This window comes from Falco biarmicus, chromosome 2 (assembly GCF_023638135.1).
Source record: "Falco biarmicus isolate bFalBia1 chromosome 2, bFalBia1.pri, whole genome shotgun sequence".
NCBI classification, from domain to species: Eukaryota; Metazoa; Chordata; class Aves; order Falconiformes; family Falconidae; genus Falco; species Falco biarmicus.
Genome location: NC_079289.1, coordinates 73,959,146 through 73,979,128, shown reverse-complemented (window position 1 = coordinate 73,979,128; position 19,983 = coordinate 73,959,146). Strand labels below are relative to the sequence as shown.

The 19,983-nt window shown below is 38.4% G+C and overlaps 1 protein-coding gene across 2 annotated transcripts; it reads left to right on the top strand.

Moving 5' to 3' along the window:
• The first annotated feature begins 210 nt into the window (after nucleotides 1-210).
• CRLF2 (cytokine receptor like factor 2) lies at nucleotides 211-19,574 on the top strand. 2 transcript variants are annotated; one of them, XM_056329183.1, is made up of 9 exons: nucleotides 211-304; nucleotides 3,157-3,252; nucleotides 10,058-10,169; nucleotides 10,901-11,073; nucleotides 12,652-12,791; nucleotides 13,525-13,687; nucleotides 15,684-15,798; nucleotides 16,844-16,928; nucleotides 18,146-19,574. In XM_056329183.1, exons 2-9 carry the CDS (start codon nucleotides 3,177-3,179, stop codon nucleotides 18,416-18,418), a joined length of 1,137 nt encoding a protein of 378 aa, XP_056185158.1. In that variant the 5' UTR covers nucleotides 211-304; nucleotides 3,157-3,176; the 3' UTR covers nucleotides 18,419-19,574. The 2 variants fall into 2 exon arrangements, with proteins under 2 accessions (XP_056185158.1, XP_056185157.1); XM_056329182.1 differs by lacking the exon at nucleotides 211-304 and adding an exon at nucleotides 7,123-7,241 and having other exon boundaries at nucleotides 3,163-3,252.
• The last annotated feature ends 409 nt before the right edge of the window (nucleotides 19,575-19,983 follow it).

Genomic DNA, 19,983 nt, shown 5'->3' with positions numbered 1-19,983 from the left:
AACTCATTCTCTCTCTTTGCTTTCCCTGTTCCTGCATAAAGATGCAATATTAGGATGGATCTTGTTTTCTCAGGCCAAACCTGCTAACGCTGCACTGCATGTGAGTCCTGAAGAGGGGGCACACTGTGCCAATGCTTCGTCCTTGTTCTCATGGGAGCAATGACCCAGAGGAGGGGGGCAAGTTAATCAATTACACTCCTGCAGGCAGGCAGAAAAATACCTGGGGGAGAGCAGATCCCGTGGCTCACAGGCAGCTTTTCAGTTCATGGACTGGGATCATCCATATTTGAAAAAATCAAACCAGGTAAAAAATGCTGGCTTCCAGAAAGCGGAACCTGAGGCAGGTGGTTGGGCCAGTGTCTGCCTGCACAGTGGGGAGGTGGGAGGTGCCCAGACCCTACATCCCTCAAGTGCCAAATCTAATGTTTCTTTCAGCAGCAGCAAAAATATCTCGACAGTGCATCAACTTTATGCAAACTTTTTGTTTGACCCAGTCACTGCATTTTATTCCCCAGGAGCTCAGCCCTAGGTTTGGTTTCAAAAGTTGCAAAAGGACTAATTTTGTTTGACTTCAAGAGGCCCTCAGTATCTTAAAAGGAAGTAGAGACTAGTGGCAGGAACAATAACTTGAGGTACCAAAATACTGGGTAGGAGGAAATGGTCTGTGAAAATGTGCTGTTGCCACTTGAGAATTAGACCTTGGTTTAACTGTAGTGTCTCAAAATCAGAATAATTATAAGTCAGAAGGTATTTTAGATGCCTTTTATTTGCATGTTGTCTCCCAACACCCTTTCCTTTCAAAATGAACTGTCTTGGGAGGTCTGCAGTCCAGTGTGTTTTACCTGCGTAAAAAGCAGACAGGCACAAATTCAGCTCCATCACACTCAAAACATATGTTCTGGAACAAAAATGTATTTTCAACTCAAATGGGGACATGTGGGAGTTACCATGTCCTGGGGGATCAGAGAATTTTGGATCTCTGCCTTCATTTGTTTATCTCACTGGCTTCTACAATGCTGACTGTGGAAACCATGAGCAATTTCAGCTTTCTATTAACTATCACCTACGACCTAGTTTAGTATTTCAGTTCTGTGTTGCTTGTTGTTTTAGTTCCAGGAATTCATGCCTCCCTGGAGGAACTTGATCAAAGCAGAAGCTAGACAGTTAACAGAGTACTGTATGTGTGTCAGACAGCCATGCTGGCGTTTCCAAAAGTCACTGAGATTTGAATAGGTTTTCCCTGGGACATGCAATGGATAAGCCAGTGAAAGCAGCCAACCCCAGAAAAGTGAATAGCCAGATCAAAACTGGTATCACATCACCTGACTGGAGATTTTGATGGTGTGACAACATTGATAAAGGTCTTATCTGACAAACAGTACTGTTGGGTTAAAAAGAACAGTGAACGTGTTAGAGAAGGCTCTGAGAGGAATGAAAATAAGCCTAAATAGAAATCATGTCAGCACTTCTGAGTGTATTATCAGCCACGATCCAGCTCCCTACCTAGTACTATGTGCAGCAAGCAAACTTCTACTCTCCTTACTTGAGAAACTGGAGGCAAAAAGTAGTCTAGATAATGAGGTCTCCAGAAGGCAGCATGGGGTGTGCGCCCAGGCCACTTTGCATGCAGCATGACTTGAGTCATTCATCTGCCCAGGCATGGCCCTGCATGAGAAGGTGCCTGTGCTTTCTCTGATGTAAGCACAGAAAAAGCTTGAGGCCAGTTAGGAAACAGAGATAGAAATTGAGGTCTATCATTTATGTTTTTATTTGTTGATTTCATGGAGCAGCTTATTTTGTGTGATGCTTAACAAAGGCTGGATTTGAAATGTGTCGATGTGCTTGCCTGTTTCACAGATCCCTAGAAAAGTGAACTGTATCCCTTTACCAGGATGTGAAAGGAGCAGATAGAAAGCTCAGAGAAGAGAGCACTCAGGGCTGTCTTCCTGAGCTCTTGCTGGACAAGAGCAGCAGACTAGGGCCACACTGACTTGTCAGTTCAGATTAGGACCATCCTTGTGAAATGAATCTCCCAATCACCCCAATACTTCTGTTCACAAAGTGGAGTACTGTGTTGCTCTTGGGTGAGTCCAGCCCAGAAGATGAGCTCCAGCAGGGGCCATCTAGCAGGCTCTGACTGCTAACAGGCACTGAGTCCATGGGACTGAGCTAGTGTTAGTCTATGCAAAACTCTGCACTGTCCCCATGCACACTGTGTGGCTTGAGTCCTCAGCACCAACTGCTTCATCCCACTGCTTTACTGCTCCTGCTTGGTGCACTACTCTGTGGATGTAGTCCAAGCTGAGTTTATTGCAGACCTAGAGATAATAGGTCTTTTTAGGCATGATAATTGTGATTATTAAAAGATTTTAACTTCTGCTTTTACTGAAATATATTTATCTTAGTCAAAACAGTGTTCTATTTCCCATTTTCCATGTATAATTTTAGGCATACGGATATATAAGGTATGGGTATAGTATTTTATAAATATATATGTAAGTGTATATAGTTAGGTATATGGATGTATTTGGAAGCTATAGCAGTATGTATGTGACCAGGTAACACAGCAGGAAATTCATCCTAGTGCTATCTCTTGTGTAATAGCCTCCCAACCCTTAGCAGCTCAGCTTTCTGTCACAAAATGGTCCATAACTTTTGCCTCTGATCTGGGGACAGAAGTGCCTCAGGTTAGCTGAGGAGCACCAGGCATATGGAGTGGCAGTATAAACATCTTCTAGAAGGCACAGCTCGTGATTTGTAAGTGGGGAGGCAGGCTGGTTTTGCATCTCCTACTCTCAAGTCACTGGGCACTTTTGAGGTCAATGTCCTTCATACATGCTATGATGTGGTCATGGATATGCACAGCTACCAGGTCCTCCTCTGGATCAGGGCTATGTTCACCTCTGATTGATACAGCTGTGAAAAGATAAAGCAAAGTGCTGACAAGAGAGATACTCGTGTTCTGAGGACTTAGCGTGTTTTTTTTAACATGAATGAAGGTGTGCGTTCTGAAGTCCTGGACTTCTGGTTTGTTTATAGCTAGAGATATGACAATTTTTCATTTCCTGTAGTCATTTCCTCTAGTTGTCTCCAGCCTCTAGTATAAAGTGATCAAATAGTAAAGTCCAGAGATTACAATTACTCATTTCTTCACAGTCTGTTGTATCATTCCCACCATGAGACTCATCTTTCAAGCATGTTCAGTGATGTTTACACTGGGTAACCTGGTGGCTCCTCAGTCACAATCTCCTGGTAAGTTCAAAACCCCAGATATTTATTTAAGAAATTGATATATTAGTTAGCAATACTTCTGCGAGTACTTTATCTCATGTATTATAATATTCAATGTTTTTTGGGTGAAAAGAATCAACTAAATAGAAATTGATATCCAAAAGAGGTGAAAGTGGATTCTAAAAAAAAAACCAAAAAAACAACCCAACTATGATGATGATAATTACAGATTTCTATGAAAGTTTTGTAATTAAAAATCAAGACAGAACTCACTAAGAACTCCCTTACCTGTTCTTTAAGCAGGACTACTTACTGTGTAAGGCATAGGTTATAACAGACTAGAGTACATCCAAAAAAGACTTCAGATTGAACAAGGATGGATAAAATGTATTCCAGGTAAGACTTCAGTGGTTAATATTCTGGAAGAATGAACACAATGGAAAAATATTCAGCAATATTTTTCACTGAGAAAACATCAAGGTAAAAGTATTATTAAACAGCAAAAATAATAAAGACATTAAAGACTGGTTATTTGGCTACCTAAATATAAGAACATCTCTAGTTCACGTGTTTGTTTGCAATGCCATTACTTATAGCTTGCCAAAGATAAATGGATTATTACAGAAATCAAACATAGACCAATAATCTAATCTCCACTCCTGTTAATTTATTACATTTACTGTCATTCATTTTATAAGGAGAAAGAAATACTTTAAAGTTATGATTCTGTCTTATCAACTTGTAAATCATCTCTCTGTTCTACTGTACGTATAGTAAGTACCATTTTCAACAATGCAGCACCACCTGACTCTCCAGTTAATTGCTCCTCTGAGTCACTGGCTCTCCTGTGAGGGGATACGACTCTTCTGTGTCCTGAGATGGCAACCACATATAGCTGTGCTGTACTTATGGCATGACTGTGAAACGAACGTTGGAATTGTAGTCAAGGTGCTTAATTGAGGCAAAGTGTTGTGACGTCTAGCAATGGTTCATGATCTTCTGAAAAAGAAACCAAAACCACTCAGTTTGATAGGTTGTAAGAATTATGTTTTAAGAATTATGCTTTGTCTCAAAATATCTATAAAAAACTCCTTCTTGCTGTCTTGTTTCTTTTCTTGAAGAGCGGGTTTTTATTCAGTCTCTCCTGTGCATTCAATTCAGCAGTGTTGTGTGCAAGGAGCTGCACTTTTGCCTACATGTGCTCCTATTAATGAAATGAAACTGTTCTCACAGATCAGTAATATTAAGTGTAACTGCAGACTGTAGGCTCAGATCTGGGTCTTGCTCTCCAGTAGTTTCTATACAGTGTGCTGCAACTTGTGGAAGTTCAACATGTGGTTACTTATCAGGTGTCATCAGTATAAGGAAATCAAAAGTGGTTTTTCTTCTTATGTTTCAAAGAGGTTACAACTGTTCCAGTACACGCATGTTCCATTCTGTTATCTTTGTAGATTGATATTCTGCCTCTTCTTTTTCTCTTTTTTGTTCTGTTCCATGGCATTCAGCCTTTTCACAATGTTCCCCTTCAATTGTATTTTTTTCTCAGTAATAAACTTTGAAAAGTGGCTTGGAGGTGGAATGTACTTGCTCATATTCTTGCTCATGGTTATGTCTGCATAATTTGTTGCTCAAGGAAATTTCTTCTTTTCCCCCTATGAAAGTACTTTCTCCACACACCATAATGGTATTTTGCCTGCTTCTCTGTCCTGAGTAAAGCTAGGTGCCCAGCAGTGCCTGTGAGGTTGGTCTTGCATGGAGCCCTACCAGTTCCCATCTGGTTTTACCGAAGATGTAGAATTGGATAATTGTCTTTGAAGCCCATGCTCCCAGGCACTGGTATGTGTCCTACAGCACTGCAACTTGCTGCATGCCTAGCTAGACCAGCAGGCCATCCTAAGACAGAGTTGCTGCCACCCCTGCTTAACCCAGGGACTGCCTATTCATAATATTTTTGACCTTTCCATCTACCCATTGTCATAATACAAAGAATAATGATAAATGTATTACTTTTTGGTCTATTGTGTGCTTCTAGGGTCATGAATAGGAAAATGCTTTAAGCAATTACAATTACCGTGGAAGAGCTAACACATTAGCTTAGAAAAATCCATGGTGTTACAGGTGGATTAATAAAAAATTCCATATTAAAGAAAGAGAGAGAAATGGTCCCGTCTATTCTCATTCTCTCTGTCTTTCCATTAACAAAATAAACACCTTTTCAGTCAAAGGCAAAGGAAAGATCATCAGAAGGAAATACCTTATTTCAGATAACGTGTACATGGCCTCAGAGGATTTTATGTCAATTTAATCCAAACTTTAAAAACCTCACTTAGGTTATGCATCTTTTCATGTTGAAATGTGAATCATGCAACATATACATGCTATCATTTGAAAAGGTGCACACAAATATTTACTGAACATTTATACAAAACACAACTCCTATTACATTCAAAAAGTCCACAAAACTCATAAAATTATGAAGCACAGTAGAAAATTGCCCTGATTAGAGCTCTAGAAACGCAATCAATAATAGAAAATTTATAAAGCCTTTTCTGTCTTACATAGCTAGTTAATTATGTTAAAGCTGATTTCTTATGAAGTTTTCAAAAACTAGAGCACAGGAAAGAATATGTACATATCACCAGATAGTTTATTACTATTTCTGTTCCATTTCTACTAAATGGTTCTATTTATTGTTAAAGTATTTAATAATATATTACCTTCCATTTTATACATAAATAACTGCAGTTGCTGATGTTTATATTTAAATGTTAAAATCCCAGAGTTTCAATTCATAATATATAGGGGGTTTGCAGAAAAACGTTTTGATGCTAAAAAGATTTATATGTGTTGTTAAGCTGGTGCACTGTGAGTAATCCTGCTGAAGTCAAGTGGGCTACTCAGAGTGTGTAAAGTCCATCAATAAATCATGGCGGGACTGGAGCCAAACTGATGTTTTCTGTCATCCAAAAAACATATGCATTGCTAAACCCAAGATATAGTGTGCATCTCTGAATTTCAGCCTCTAATAAGTAGCATAGAACTATCATAATGTAACTGAAAAATAAAGCATAGTAAGTGTTTCCAAGATTCAGAATGAACTGGTGAATTTTGTTGCCTTCCAACAGACTAGTCAGAGTAGACCCCCAGGTTTTACTTAGTGTCCACTCCTCAGCTTGTGGAAATCCTGTGAGGTCTCTCTGGCTTCCTGACTATCCATCTCTAGAGCCAACCACACCTCAACTAACCCACCGCCAGTTTGAAGAGACTGAACAACCCATTAATGTAACTTTATGGGATTCAGGATTTTGATGTTCATGCCCTTTATGCATTGGAATTGAAGGAAAATGTGTCACCCTAGAAAAGGATTTCAAGAGTTGGCCTATATGGAGAGGGAAGGCTGCGTTACCACGTTACCAAAATCTTCTATTTCCTTGCAGGCAGTGTCAGTGTTGTGGGATACATAGTCACAGGTTCAAGGAGCTTCCCAAGCACACATCACCTCTTTGAGAGGAAAATTCAATCTAAATATTGGCACCATAGTTTTGCCCAGGTGTATAACACATGTTTTCATGAGTAAATTCTGTATACTCTCTCTCACAATTAACGAACCAGTGCTATCTGTGTTAATTCCACCACTTTCCCTATAAACATAATTTACAAAAAAAGGTTTATTTATACTGCCCAGTAAGAGAAAATTCATTCAGAAAGACTAAGCAATACAATATTATTTTACCAGTCTGAACTTGGAGTGATAAAACTCATAGCTTTTCAGTATTTTCCTCTTGGAGGTATTTAAAACAAGCTTTTACTCTCCTTTCTTCTCTTCTTTCAATATTGCCTATTTATGTTATAAACTCCCTTTTCCTCTTCCCTTTTTCTGTACCTGTACAGCCCTTGTGACCAAATTGACTGAACAACTTGGAGTGAAGCCATTTTTCATTGCACATTCTACAAGATCTCCAAAAACCTCTACCAACCATTTGACATATGCAAGCACCTACTTTTCACCAGTAAAGTTACCTCTTTGCTTTACAATCCCCTTCAGACTTCAGCTACTATCAACTCTACAGCACTGAGCAACCTGAGACTAGTTTCATATATAAATCCAAGCTATGCCATTTGCTTTATGCTAGAAATCAATGCAAGCAGATCTTTCACATCCTGGGCCAAGTACTGCAACCTCACAGCCAGGGAGCAATGGGATAAACACTGGGCGTTGAGCCCACCCTCCAAATAGTGGAAAAAACACTGCTGTGTTTTTCGGTGGGGCTGCCCATGTGCCCAGGTCCAAGCAAGGTTTTTGAGCTGGCACCTTTCATCTGGTAAAGGTCCTGGCAGAGCCTGGGTTATTTATGCCCAAGATAGGACTCTCAGATACCCACTTTTTGTTCTGTCCTACTGACCAGACTGCATGTCTCTCTGCTTAGCACACAGCTTACCTGAAATCGTTCTGTCAAGCTCAAGAAGATGGACGTGCGTGCACAGCTATCTGCAGAGACATTAAGCCACCTTCTGAGATTAAACTGACGAATTTTGCTCATGTTTGACTTCAAAATTGATTCAAAAACGTATCCTAAAAAAAAAACAACATTTGGCCATCCACCATTTTCCAAACTATTGTGCAACAGATACAGCATCAATAATTAATGTCAAAATTATCCTTGAAATTATGTAATGAAGAAAGCAAATGCTCTTCCTGTTTTTATTTTCACAGCTGAAGCATGGACATTAGTAGTTCTTTCTCAAAGTGAGAGTATGTGCAATCAGACTAACTATCAAAAAGTGGAAAGTACATATTTTGTCACTTCTAAAGGGAATTGAACAGATTCATTCTATATCCATAAAAATGATCTCAGGAGAGTACAGTATTATCCATTCAGTAACTTTACTATTCTTTTTTATAATGTTAGTTTTATTTAAAGGTGGATAATATGTAATTATACACTCAAACATGCATTAAATACACATTTAACTATGTTTATAGAAAATCGAAGTCCAAGTAGTCATATGGATTTCAGTCACACTAAGCATAACACCATATACTGCACAACCATGCTAGGATTCAGTCCATAAAAATTAAAATGTGTTAGTGTGATTGCAGACCAAGAATTCACTGTTAGGCACTTTGCCATCATATTTTTTAGTGGCCTTAGTTAAAGACATGATCATCTCTTAGACCTGCTGAGGGGACTTACAAAGGGATTGAAGAGTTAGGAAACAAGGGCTAGGTAGTCTCTTGTAACAGAGGTAGAACTGGCTGGATAAACTCGCTTTTATGATAGCTTTTGAGGCTTTGAAGTTCTGGTTTTGCTTCAATGTGTAATAGTACTGACTTCTCTATTCTTCAGAAAAACACATGAGATTTTCAGTTTGAGAAAACAATATGGAACAAGCTCACAGGCATTAGTTAGGAGATAGAGGAGCTAGTTTCAAGTTCTTCTTTTGATTAAGAGCAGAATGCTTTTTTACCAGAGCTCTATGAATCATGAAGCAGGGACCTGCAGCTACGTCTACCCAGTGTCTCTTGGATTTCTGCCATAACTGTCTCTTAAATGATTTTGACAAAACGTGTTACAACACAATTACACCTATACAGAAATGTTTTGGCTAACTCAATTACAGAAGTCATGAAACATCTAGATGTAGAGATATAACCATGAAAATAGACAAAACGGTTACTTGAACCCACAGGTCTTTCTCACATTCTCAGTGTTGGTTACAGAGCAATAGCTAGAAATCAGGAGGGTAGTTAGGCCTGATTCCCATGGACATTCAGGATTATTGTATGTGACAAAAAGCTCATAAGAAATATTTTAATATTTTTTCCACATTAAACCCCTTCAAAAGTCTATTGTAGCATAAAAAGTAGACAGCAATTAAAGCAAAAATCTTCTATTCTCCTGCTAGGCAGGAATATTCCAGCAAAAGCTTTCAGTTGTAGACACTTCATGTCTGGAGACAGCAGCCTGCAAATTTTACCCTGAAGTGTTTTCTTGCTGATATTCAAGATACATTTTGTTCCTCTTTGTTATTCAAGTAAATATAATTTCACATCTTATAGAATGCCAAATAAAAAATTGTCCTTCTGCTTGATATAGAATGGATTTCTAATCCTTCTACCTTCTTAATTTCTCCATTTTTCAATGTCAGATTTATCTTCAGCATCTGATTGTGGAATCCTGGTGGACACAGAATTAAAATACTTGTGTCCCTATTAAGAGCTATGACAAGGAGAAGGACAGGAGATGAAATATTATCTGTGTGCAGTCAGAGGACATTAAATGATCTTGCTTGTCAGTAAGGTAGAATTTGCCAGAACCACATCTATCAAATCTGTACACCTACTCGTGCAGATTTGTTCTGGGTTCTTATGTGTCTTGATCTCCTCTTGACCTGTAACATTAGTCCCTTGTTTCTTACAATAAATATTTGACAGTTTACACACAGGATCGATGTGGCATTAGCTCCCAAACAGTTTTCCTTAGCAGGAAAACCTTAGCAGGTAATATGTGGGAAATCTGACCTCAAGGTATTGTTCCCATAGATTGCATAAGCATGAACCAGTCTATACCTTTTGGCTCAGGGACCACGGAGTGCTCTCTAGTGTTGCTGTGCATGCTTTCATTTTCCTATTTTGAAATTCTAATTTCAACCTCTCTAGGTTATTTTACTCTCTTCCCTTGTATTTTAGATATTCTTATGTCTTATTTTATGATCATTGGGTCTGCTGCATGCATGTCTTTGAAATACTGATTGCCTACCCATGTCAAAGGATGCTTCTCATACTCACTGCTGAAATCATGAATTCTGTCAATGTTCTGGGCAGGTTGGAAAGATACCATCAGCACCACAATAATCAATTTCAATAATGAGAAGATGCAGATCACATGGGCAGCAAAAGAACTATTTCCTGGCAAGAATGTGTCATTTTCTTATACGTGAGTATTGATGATGCCTTTTCTTCTCTTCTCAAAGGATTTACTTCGAGAAACTGAAATATCTAAGTCCACTTGAGCCTATTGTGAACTGTACCTGAAAATGCTTCTAACATCCGTTAATCATCTAGCAAGAAACCTGTGCTTCACAACTTGCTACAGAAGTGTACAAATCAATAAGCCTGCTGAATAGTCACTAACAGACATTATATGAAAAAAATGACCCTCTTCAGTCTTTGTGCTAAATGCTATGCTAATTACACTATTGAAAGGTTTTTTTCTACATATGTGTGTATATTTTCCTTATGAACTGATGTCATTAATGACTAACAGAAATTTCATGCTTTGGGTAAAGATAGTCATAGCGCTTGATTTTCCCTATCTGGATGGTGTATGTGAAAAAACTTTTAGCAGTACAATCTTGGAAACTGGTTCATGAAAAGATCTGTTTGCATGAGTCATTCTCTTAGAAAACAACAAGGACAACAACGTGAAGAAAACAATAATTTCAGACTGCATCAAAACCCAGGGTTGGAAAGTCAATGAGATTTGGGTAATTAATTCCCTCACACCGCTATGAAATTTGCTGCTTCAAGAAATTCCATATGCAGAATTCACTTGGTAGGAGTATTTGAAAAAGAAAAAAAAGGAAACAAAAAAGAAAAAACAGTAATGAAAAGGACTTGTGTTAACTGTTAAGAGTGTTCCATTCACCAATATTATCTAATTTATAGATTTGATGAAGGCAAGCACAAAGTTTGGAAGCCATGTCCCACCTATTTATTGGATCAAAATTATAATTCTGGATGTCTTTTTAAGACAGAAGGACCCACCCTTGCCATCTCTATCAGGAACAGCAATGGAAGTGAAGAGTTTTTTTCTAAAAGACTAAAATCTGATTTTTATAGTAAGTATGTAAAATCACAATTACTTTGGTCATCCTAGTGTCTTCACTGATTCTCTAGTTGTCCTTAGTTTGCGAAGAAATCAGTTATATTGGTGTATAAAATGTTATCAGTATGTGTGTCAAAGCCAAACTATAGTTACTTCACATTGATTTTCATTCCTTGCTGTCATCAGTAGTTACACAGGCCTGTGTGCTGCTGCAGCTAAGTAAGATTACATGGGACACTCAGATTTGTCCCAAAACACAATTTCAAAATCATCATGAAGTGCTTAGCGTAGTGCAGGCCTGCTCATTATTCATATCAGGAAAATGAATAAAACTTAGTTTCTTGTCTTAGTGGTGGCCGTGTGACCTTCCTCATATTGTGAACCTTCCATTCTTTTGCCATCTTCCATGGGATGTGAGGCAGAAAACTACTTCTTATCAAAGAGGCTGTCATAAAACCATCATCAGATGTCCATAGAAACTAGCTGAGTGGCTCTGATACAGTCTGTCAGTGTAAAAGAGACATCCTCCTACTAGAAGAGAAAATGTTTCTGGTTCTATGAAATCCCTCCTTCCCCAAAATACATATTTCACATCTAATATGAAATTAGTTTATCAAAATCTTCTGGAATTTCACATAGTTACAGCACTTAAAGTAGAAGGATCTTTTCCGATAAAAATAATGCAGAAAATATACAACACAGAATTACCTGGAAAAATATACATTTCAAATACATTCTTATTATTTATTAATAATGCTTTAGCAAAAGAGAGTCAACAAAAAACTGTCAAGGCATCTAAATTTGAGAATACTTTTTTATCTCATAACTTTACCAATATCTGTTAAATCATGGAAAGATGCATCCTGATCCTTGAATTATGGCTATTAAACACCCGCTGATAGTAAAATGAATTTCAAAAGTGTTAGGTAACAAAGCACAAATATCAAGGGTCAGACTTAATTCTGATCAAGGTGGAATTTCCATAATACAGAAAGGCAACTGGAAGGATTGAGAAAGCAGTTAAGTCTTTTGACCCCTTTGTTTCCCACTACTGGAGACTAATCAGCTACATAAATCATACCATTGCATGTTCTTCAGACAATCTGAAAACAGGGAGGGGTAGATTCAGTTGTGCACAGTGAGGCACCCAGTGTTTTTTGAGATGTCCCACCATATCTCACATAGCCTCCAGCAGCTGCACAAGTGTATTTTGTAGATCTTATGGTACTGAATTTGTCCGTCTCTTTCCAATGAAGGAAAGGTCTTATGGTACTGAATTTGTCCGTCCCTTTCTTTCTTTCTCTTGATTGCAGGGAGTATGAGGAGACTAGAGTCCTTCCTTAAGTACTTGCAATAGGCTCCTGGCATGAGATAGTATCTACCTTTGAATGTGGCACCTCAAATGGTGAGCAGTGTCATGGTGTCAAGCTCCATTTTGATGTTTAATTTGGAGGTCAGCTACAAAAGTGAGTTCCCCAAGAAGGAAGTCCACCTTCTTCACTTATCAGAGAAACACTGAGACAAGGAAGAAGTAACTGCAAAGTACTGCTTTTTAAGAGACTGTAGCAAAATTTCTTTCTTTTCTTCTTAGTAAAGCCCAATCGACCAGAAAATGTGACCTTCTTCTGGAAAGAAGACACTGTTACTGTAAGCTGTAATAAACCAGAGCGAGCTGTGAAGTGCTTGAGACTTGAGCTTCAATACAAAAGCAAGTTTGACAAAGAGTGGCAAGTGAGTTGAATGTGACATTTTTAGCCAGTATTGGAAGGAGTTGGAAGTAGAATCTCCATATAATGGAAAATAGAGTTGTTTTCAAATTGTTCTCCCACCCTATACTTGCAAATATAGCTGGCAGCAGAAAACAGTTAAGATTTTTAGGATCTTGGATCCCTGCCATAACAGAAATAATTTAGTTTTTGAGTTCTAACCAGTTGCCACCCAAAGAGCTGAGGATAATCTAAAGGAAAGGTCATACATTTGGACTAGAAGAGTTTTGGAATATAAAAGCAGAAAACAGAGTAGAGAAGAGTAAAAGGGAGGAAAAACCCCACAAAATAGAATGAAAGAAAAGGGATGACATGGGATTTTTATTTATTCTGAAGTTAACTCTTAGAGTATTTCTGATGTTATTTCATTGACTTAAACCTTTCCAGTCTCATATATAAATTGCAAATATTTTGTGGATTGAAGTGACTTTGCCTATTTACAATATGCAACTGTAGCATAGTGCACTATGCTACACATAACAACGACCCTCACCTCAATATCAGACAGTGATGAATGGATATGAATAGTGAAGAGTCAGTCAAGAAACAAAATTCCTCGAAACTTAGAGAAGTTAAAAGTCAGTTCTGAGGTTTTGGGTTGGCCTATTCCTTGTCCTAGTTGTGACCATGACTAAGTGTAGCATTCTGAAGCACTGTTTTGAAAAACAGAATTAACAATGATGTGCCTTCCTTCTCAGTCCAGAACTTCTAAGTGTTGCAGTGTTGGAGATCAAGGATTTGATCCAAGAAAATGCTATTCTTTCCGAGTCAGACTGAAGAGGCTAGTACCGTACTGCAATGTAGTTAATTACAGCAGTGACTGGGAAGCAGAAACATTTTGGATGAATGGCACATTATTAGGTAACAGCTGTGCTACAGTCCTATCTTGTCAAAGTACAAATGGGGAAGGGGTGACTGCAAAAGAGGCTGGGAACATGCAGCAAATTAATGTTGCACTGTTGTGCTCCATCTTCTGTTATAAAAGAAAGTTCCTGTGGATGTCTAACTGCCCATATCTAACTCCTGTCCACTTTGTTCCTGATGGCCCATAACACTATAAATCAATGCCATAATCAGCAAAGTTAAGAGTGTCCTTATTATTTGAGTTACAATAGTGTATAGGGTCCAACAACCACAGTAATGTGATGTGGGAGGTGGGGGTGGCATGGGGGTAGGGGGGTGTGTGTAGGGCAGTGGTTTCCACATATGATATGTGGACATCAAACCTGAACCCTAAGAAAATCCATAATGCCCCATGTTTGAAGTCAGTTTGTTTTGAAAGTACATCTGCTTGAACTACAGGACCAGAGGTCATAGCAATCTGATGCTAATACATGCTGGATTGATCTAAACGGGGAGGATGAGTGAAAAGAGATGAAATGGAAGCAAAGTCAGTATCAGCACTGCTTTCCCACCAGACAGACACACTTAAGTGAGTGTGATTGACTTGAATCAGATCTTTGATGGAAATAGTATTTCTACTGGTTATCAAAAAAAAACCCCAAAAAACAACCAGATTTGCTGTAGTAAAGACTGTACACCATTCCAATATGTTTGTATCATATCAGCTAAGCACAAAATTCCACCCTTTATCAGGCTTTATCAGAACTATGTGAGACAGCCAGATTTCCAGTGTACCCAGATCTGAGTTCTCTAGAATGTGATGGGCTATTAGCTCACCTGAAGAAAATCTGTATGTACAAAGGCGGGATGAAATCCTGGAGCACAGGTATTTGTAGCCTGTGCACTCGCAGTAGCCACAGTGCTGACCTCCAGAGAAGCTTCCCCTACCACGCAAGCTGTGAGCCTGTAAGCACGTCCGCAGGGGTGGCTGGCAAATGCCCTTGAGAAAACACAGTGGACAATGTCTCCCCGTGCGCCTCTGAGGGGCCAGCACGCAGCAGCCCTGTCCGGGCCGTTTGACCAGAGGCTGCCAGCAGGTAGCTGCGAGGAAGGCAGGCACAGGGGGGACAGTCACTTTGAGTGCCCCTGGATCAGAACTGACGTTGGCACAGCCCCTTCACTGTGGCAAGCACTTCACTTCAGGACTTTAGTGAATTATTATTGCCTCCAACTCCAGTATCAGAGGGAGTCACGGACAAAGCTCTGCTCAAAAAATTTCACAGACTCTGAATACCTTACTTGGGGATCACAGCTTTTGTGGCTTTCTGGCAAAGTGAAAAAAGCAGGCAGGTGGAACAGGCTGGACAGTTGCTCCTGTATGACTAAGAGCAGAAGGTCAGTAGTAGGAGGCAGAGCTTGAGGTGACATTAGAAAAGCTGCAGAAAAAGCAGAGAATGCCAAAAGTGCACAAACGCATTGGTTTTATAAACCTGTGTGTTAGATGTTATACTGCCACTAGTTACTTCTACAGCACTTACGGTTTGCTGGCTTTTTGCTTCCTGCGATGGGGAAGATGTTTGTTTTGTTGTGGGAAATCAGACATTTAGGCTACATGTAAAATTGTACTTGCAGCTTTGGTGATTGTAAGTAGGCGGACGTAATACACATCTTAGCACAAAGTTGTATGACTGTCAATGCAGTGTGATGAATATAAGAAATACTCCATTCATTCGTAACTTATCTACTCATTGCCTGTAAGCCCACTCCTTTGTCCTGTACTAGGTCAGTTTAGATTTTAAAAAGCACAATTTTCTTTTGTTGCAAGGTTTGGGGCAGGATGCCTTTTCAGTTTCAGTTGAACAACTGAGTTCATGCCTTATTTGTTCTTAAAAACTTTTCAGTTTTTTCTTTTTCTTTTTTTTTTCTAAAGAGAAGTCAATGTTCTAGCATGATTAGGAATTTTTACTGTTAAAGCAAAATTTTTTTTCACATACTTTTTTGTGATTATTCTTAGATTCATGTGATGATGATATAAAACCTGAGTCAAATACAGTAATTGTTTTAAGCTGTTTGCTGGCAGTACTTCTAATGATGCTTATCCTCCTGATTCTTCTGTGTAAATGGCAGAGGTAAATATAATTTTCTTGGTTACTACTAAATAACCATGTCATGAAAATAGAGCTATCATTCAGGCTCAAGTCTCATAGCACTCAGAATTATTATCTGATAAATGAAGCCATCATGAAGATGTAAAAGTCAGTAGCTTAATTACTATTTGAGGAATAATGCATCCTGGCCTTCCAAATACCAAGGATTTTAATTTTCAAAAGCAGAACAATTCTGGTAAAAGATGATGTTTCATGACAAAATTATGTCTCTTCCACTTAGTTTTTTTCTTTTTGTTAAATTCTAAGAAGCCAATTATTTTGGTTATTTCTTCTGAACTGACATTCTTTTGTACATCTTTCATCAGACTCAATGTCTGTTTTCAGTAGGCTTTGCAGTTTGAGTGCATTCAACTTTAATAAGACTATATAAATCTATAATATTTGAATTTTTAGTGAATGAGTCTGCTTATTTTTAGAATCTAGTTGTTTGGGTTTGGGTTTTTTTTTTTTAAAAGCCACTGAACAACAAACAAAACCTGCAAAGGCCCCGAATTTTGGTGAAAAAAAACCCACCCAAAAATGCAGTATTTTCAGAGCTGAAATTATGTGGGACCCTGACAACCTTTTTAGATTGAGGTTTTTCTCCTGCACTTCTATTGTTCAACCTTACATTTGTGTTCACTACATCAGGCAATACAGCTCGTTGCTGCACCATCTTCCCTGTGAAGGGGAATGCAGCCAGAGAATGTAAAGCTCTGACTACTGCATGGAGCAGAATAGCACTTTCTGACTAGCTGGGAGTTTGAATAGAGTCCAGATTTTACTAGGATGGGGTTGTTGAAAATCCACCAGAAAAATCACCCGTAGCCTGATGGTGTTATCATACTGTTATAACTGCTTTTTTACTTTAGAACACATTTAGAAGAAATCAAGCCTAGAGTACTGTAATGTAAAATATATTTGTAGCTACAGAAATGTATATATTTGTATATATATGTTTTTGTATAAAAAACATGTATATATACACTATAAAAAAACTATTTGTGTTTTTCTTTCTTCTTTGCAGGCTTCAGAAGTCAGTCATGCCTGCTATACCAGATCCAAAATACATATTTGCTGATCTCTTCAATGATCATAACGGAAACTTCCAGGTAAACATTCCCTTCCTAGGAAGAGTGCAAAGTCTACAGTGTTAAGAAAAATTTGAAAGTAGCTACTGATACTTGCTCTGAAAAGATATCACCACAAGCACTCTCTGACTTAAGAGAAAAGCCCTTCCCCTCATGCAATATCCCCAAGAGGATCCACAAAGCAAATACCAGAGCTCATACAATCAGCATAGTGCTGCTTTGGCACTGTGAAAAGATGCTATAGAAAGAAACAAAGAAATTGCTGGAGAAGAATTTAAGGATGTCCAGAGCCACAACATCCAGTGACATGCCACTGTGGTGTTTGCATCTACTCCTGCACACAAGAGCTCAGGGAGCTTGTTTCAACCTGATCTTGTCCTTTGTGTTTGTGGAATTCTGTGAGACTTAGTGCTGAACCAGTGACAGCACTCATGGCTCTGGAGGCATCAGACACAGTAGGAAGCATCCTCTCTTAGCCACAGAGGTGTATAGTTGCTAAACCTTTAGACACAAAATGGTTGTTAGATGAATAGGCTACAAGTTTGGGGTTTGTTTTTGAACTGCTTCTTGAGTCCATGACATCACATATGTGATGTATTTTTCTGTATTAATTGGGCTGTCTTTATCTTAATTACTGCTAGGTTTCCTCAGTATTGAGACAGGTCAGATAATTACAGTTGCAAACCCAGTGACAATATCAAAGAGCAGTAATAACTCATCAGTGACAAACTGAAAACTTTCTATATATGATAGCTTTAAACTGAAACTGAAGAAGAAAGACAGAAATGCAAATTAATACTGAAGCTTTAATACAGAAAAGGTATGTTGCCTAAATCTCCATGTAAACTCAGTCTTAATTTAGATTAAGTCAGGCCTCGGGTCAAAGAATACATGAGTCTATCAAGGAGGGAACACCAGGTATTTTACACATCCAAGGTTTTCTAAAAGCCCTGATTAAATACAAGGATGTATTTAATGTGGATGTGTTTAATGTGGTCTCAATAATAAGCAGGAGTTTGTATGCATTTGTGGAATCCTATCTCCTTTCCTGCCATTCTGCCTTTCTTCCGTCCTGCTATTTTATGTCCTTCTTGCCTATATGGCTTCCTTTTCATCTTCTCCATTGTGGTTTATGCTGGAAAGATGCCATTACTAAAGGAAAATCAGTGTCTGTACAGCCAGGTTTCTTTTGACTGATAGCTCAGTCCCTGCCAACATCAACATTTTCATTTTCCTAGGAATGGATAGACAAAACTGATCATGCAGTGGTGCAAACCAAGCTAGAATATGAAGAGCCAGAGAGCATCATTGAGGCAGAAAGCCAGCAAGAAGACGAAAAGAACAGTGACAAACAGGGGCCTCAGGAGAAAATCTTCACTTTTTCAGGAGCAGCTGAAAGTAATGACTCCAAAGCAGCTCAGATTGCCTGCCTGATGCCAAGATCCAACACTATAGCTTCTTTTGCTGACTTCCAGATTTTAATAAATGATGATGTGTATGTGAAGTTATAAAATCTGTATAATGCAGAATTTATTAGGAAATAACATAAAAGATCTTGAAGAGTTTAGGGGAGTGGCTGAATAGAAAAGATTGTCATGAGTAGACTTCCATCAAGAAAGACACTAGGCTATGTTATCTGGTTGCCGTTATGATCACTTGGGGTGGCTCAGTGCTGTTTGAAACAAATCCCTGATAATTTATACAGTTAGGGTTTATTGTTCCATTTGGGGTTTATCTCTAAGACTAAACTGAGCTTCGTTTTCCTGCTATGGGCAGAAGAAAACGAGCTCCTCCATAATACATATTCACAGAGCTGAGACTCAGTCCTTGCACTTTCGGAGTATATGGAGCAGTGCAAACTACACTGTTACTCATCCCAAATGAAGAAGGAAAATAAAGGGATTTTTCTGCCAATAGTATCCCACAAAGACCAGACCATATACTGCTAATGTTCACAGTGACAGGGTACTGCTTTGCAAGCCCTCCTTAGACTGAAGTGCTTGCTTTTGTAAGCTGCTTCTCCCACTATAAAACTTCTTGCTGCACGGCACACACCAAAGGTTTTATAAAGAGAAGGAATAAGCCAAATGCCTCACAACAGAAGAGTGGGATGTACAGTACTGAGTCACATTTTATCCTGCAAGCAGTGCTGTGTAGGCAGCTTCCTCCAGAACAGCAGGGCTCCTTCACAGGCGTCATCTGAGGTCAGGTTCTCAGTATCTTATAGTCCTTGCATGACTAAGCAACTTTTAGAAAGCTGAGGTTTTTATTTAACTGACACACTTATTTCAGGCTATTTTTTAGTGTAATCAACAGCTTTAGACCCAAATTAGGACTTCTTATTCACATTGCGTATACCAGCCTGCTGTTCTAAAACTATGTTCTAAAATTTTCTAAACATACCATCTATTAATATATGTTTAATTTAAAATTTAAAATTCAATTTTCTATTCAATTAGACCTCAGGAAAAAAATCTTGACTATTTGAGTTTCCCTGTATCACTTACATTACCTGTTATTTGAAAGAAAATTTTCTAAAAAAAAATTTAGTGGTAAAAGCATCTATGATATGTGTAAGTTCTTGTAGACATACTGTGATTACATGCTGAATTAGCTTCAGTTACTCACCTGAATATCAGTCCGTTATTAAATGACTTTAACACTTGACTAAGCTTTGCCAATTGCATACTTTCATTGACTAATTTATAGTGTTACTTGGAAATTACACATATTGGGAAATTACAGTGATTAGTAAAATATTTTTAATACGATGATTAAAAAACCTCAACTCCACATCTCTTTGAGAATAGTAAACAGTAATGCAGATCATTAGGACTCAAAATCTCTTTCTAGGTGACACAGTTTGCTGTACGAGGGAAAACGCAGAAATTTTCTGGCCAGTCACTGGGAAACTTAACTGGAAGTATAGTTCAGGCACATTCCCCAAGTTTTTCTTGACATTACCTCAGATTTGATTGTTCACTAACGAGATTAACATGGTAACAAAGGATTTACCATAATCCTGAAAACATTTCTGCCTTTTTCTATATAAAACAGTTGTGTGCAAGTTTTTGGG

Bases quoted from the DNA above. Each gene is read 5' to 3' on its own strand.
- CRLF2 (XM_056329183.1), top strand. From the start codon at position 3,177: ATGAGACTCATCTTTCAAGCATGTTCAGTGATGTTTACACTGGGTAAC. The intron at 10,170-10,900 runs GTGAGTATTGAT...TCTAATTTATAG, and splicing joins AATGTGTCATTTTCTTATAC to ATTTGATGAAGGCAAGCACA. The intron at 16,929-18,145 runs GTAAACATTCCC...TCATTTTCCTAG, and splicing joins ATCATAACGGAAACTTCCAG to GAATGGATAGACAAAACTGA.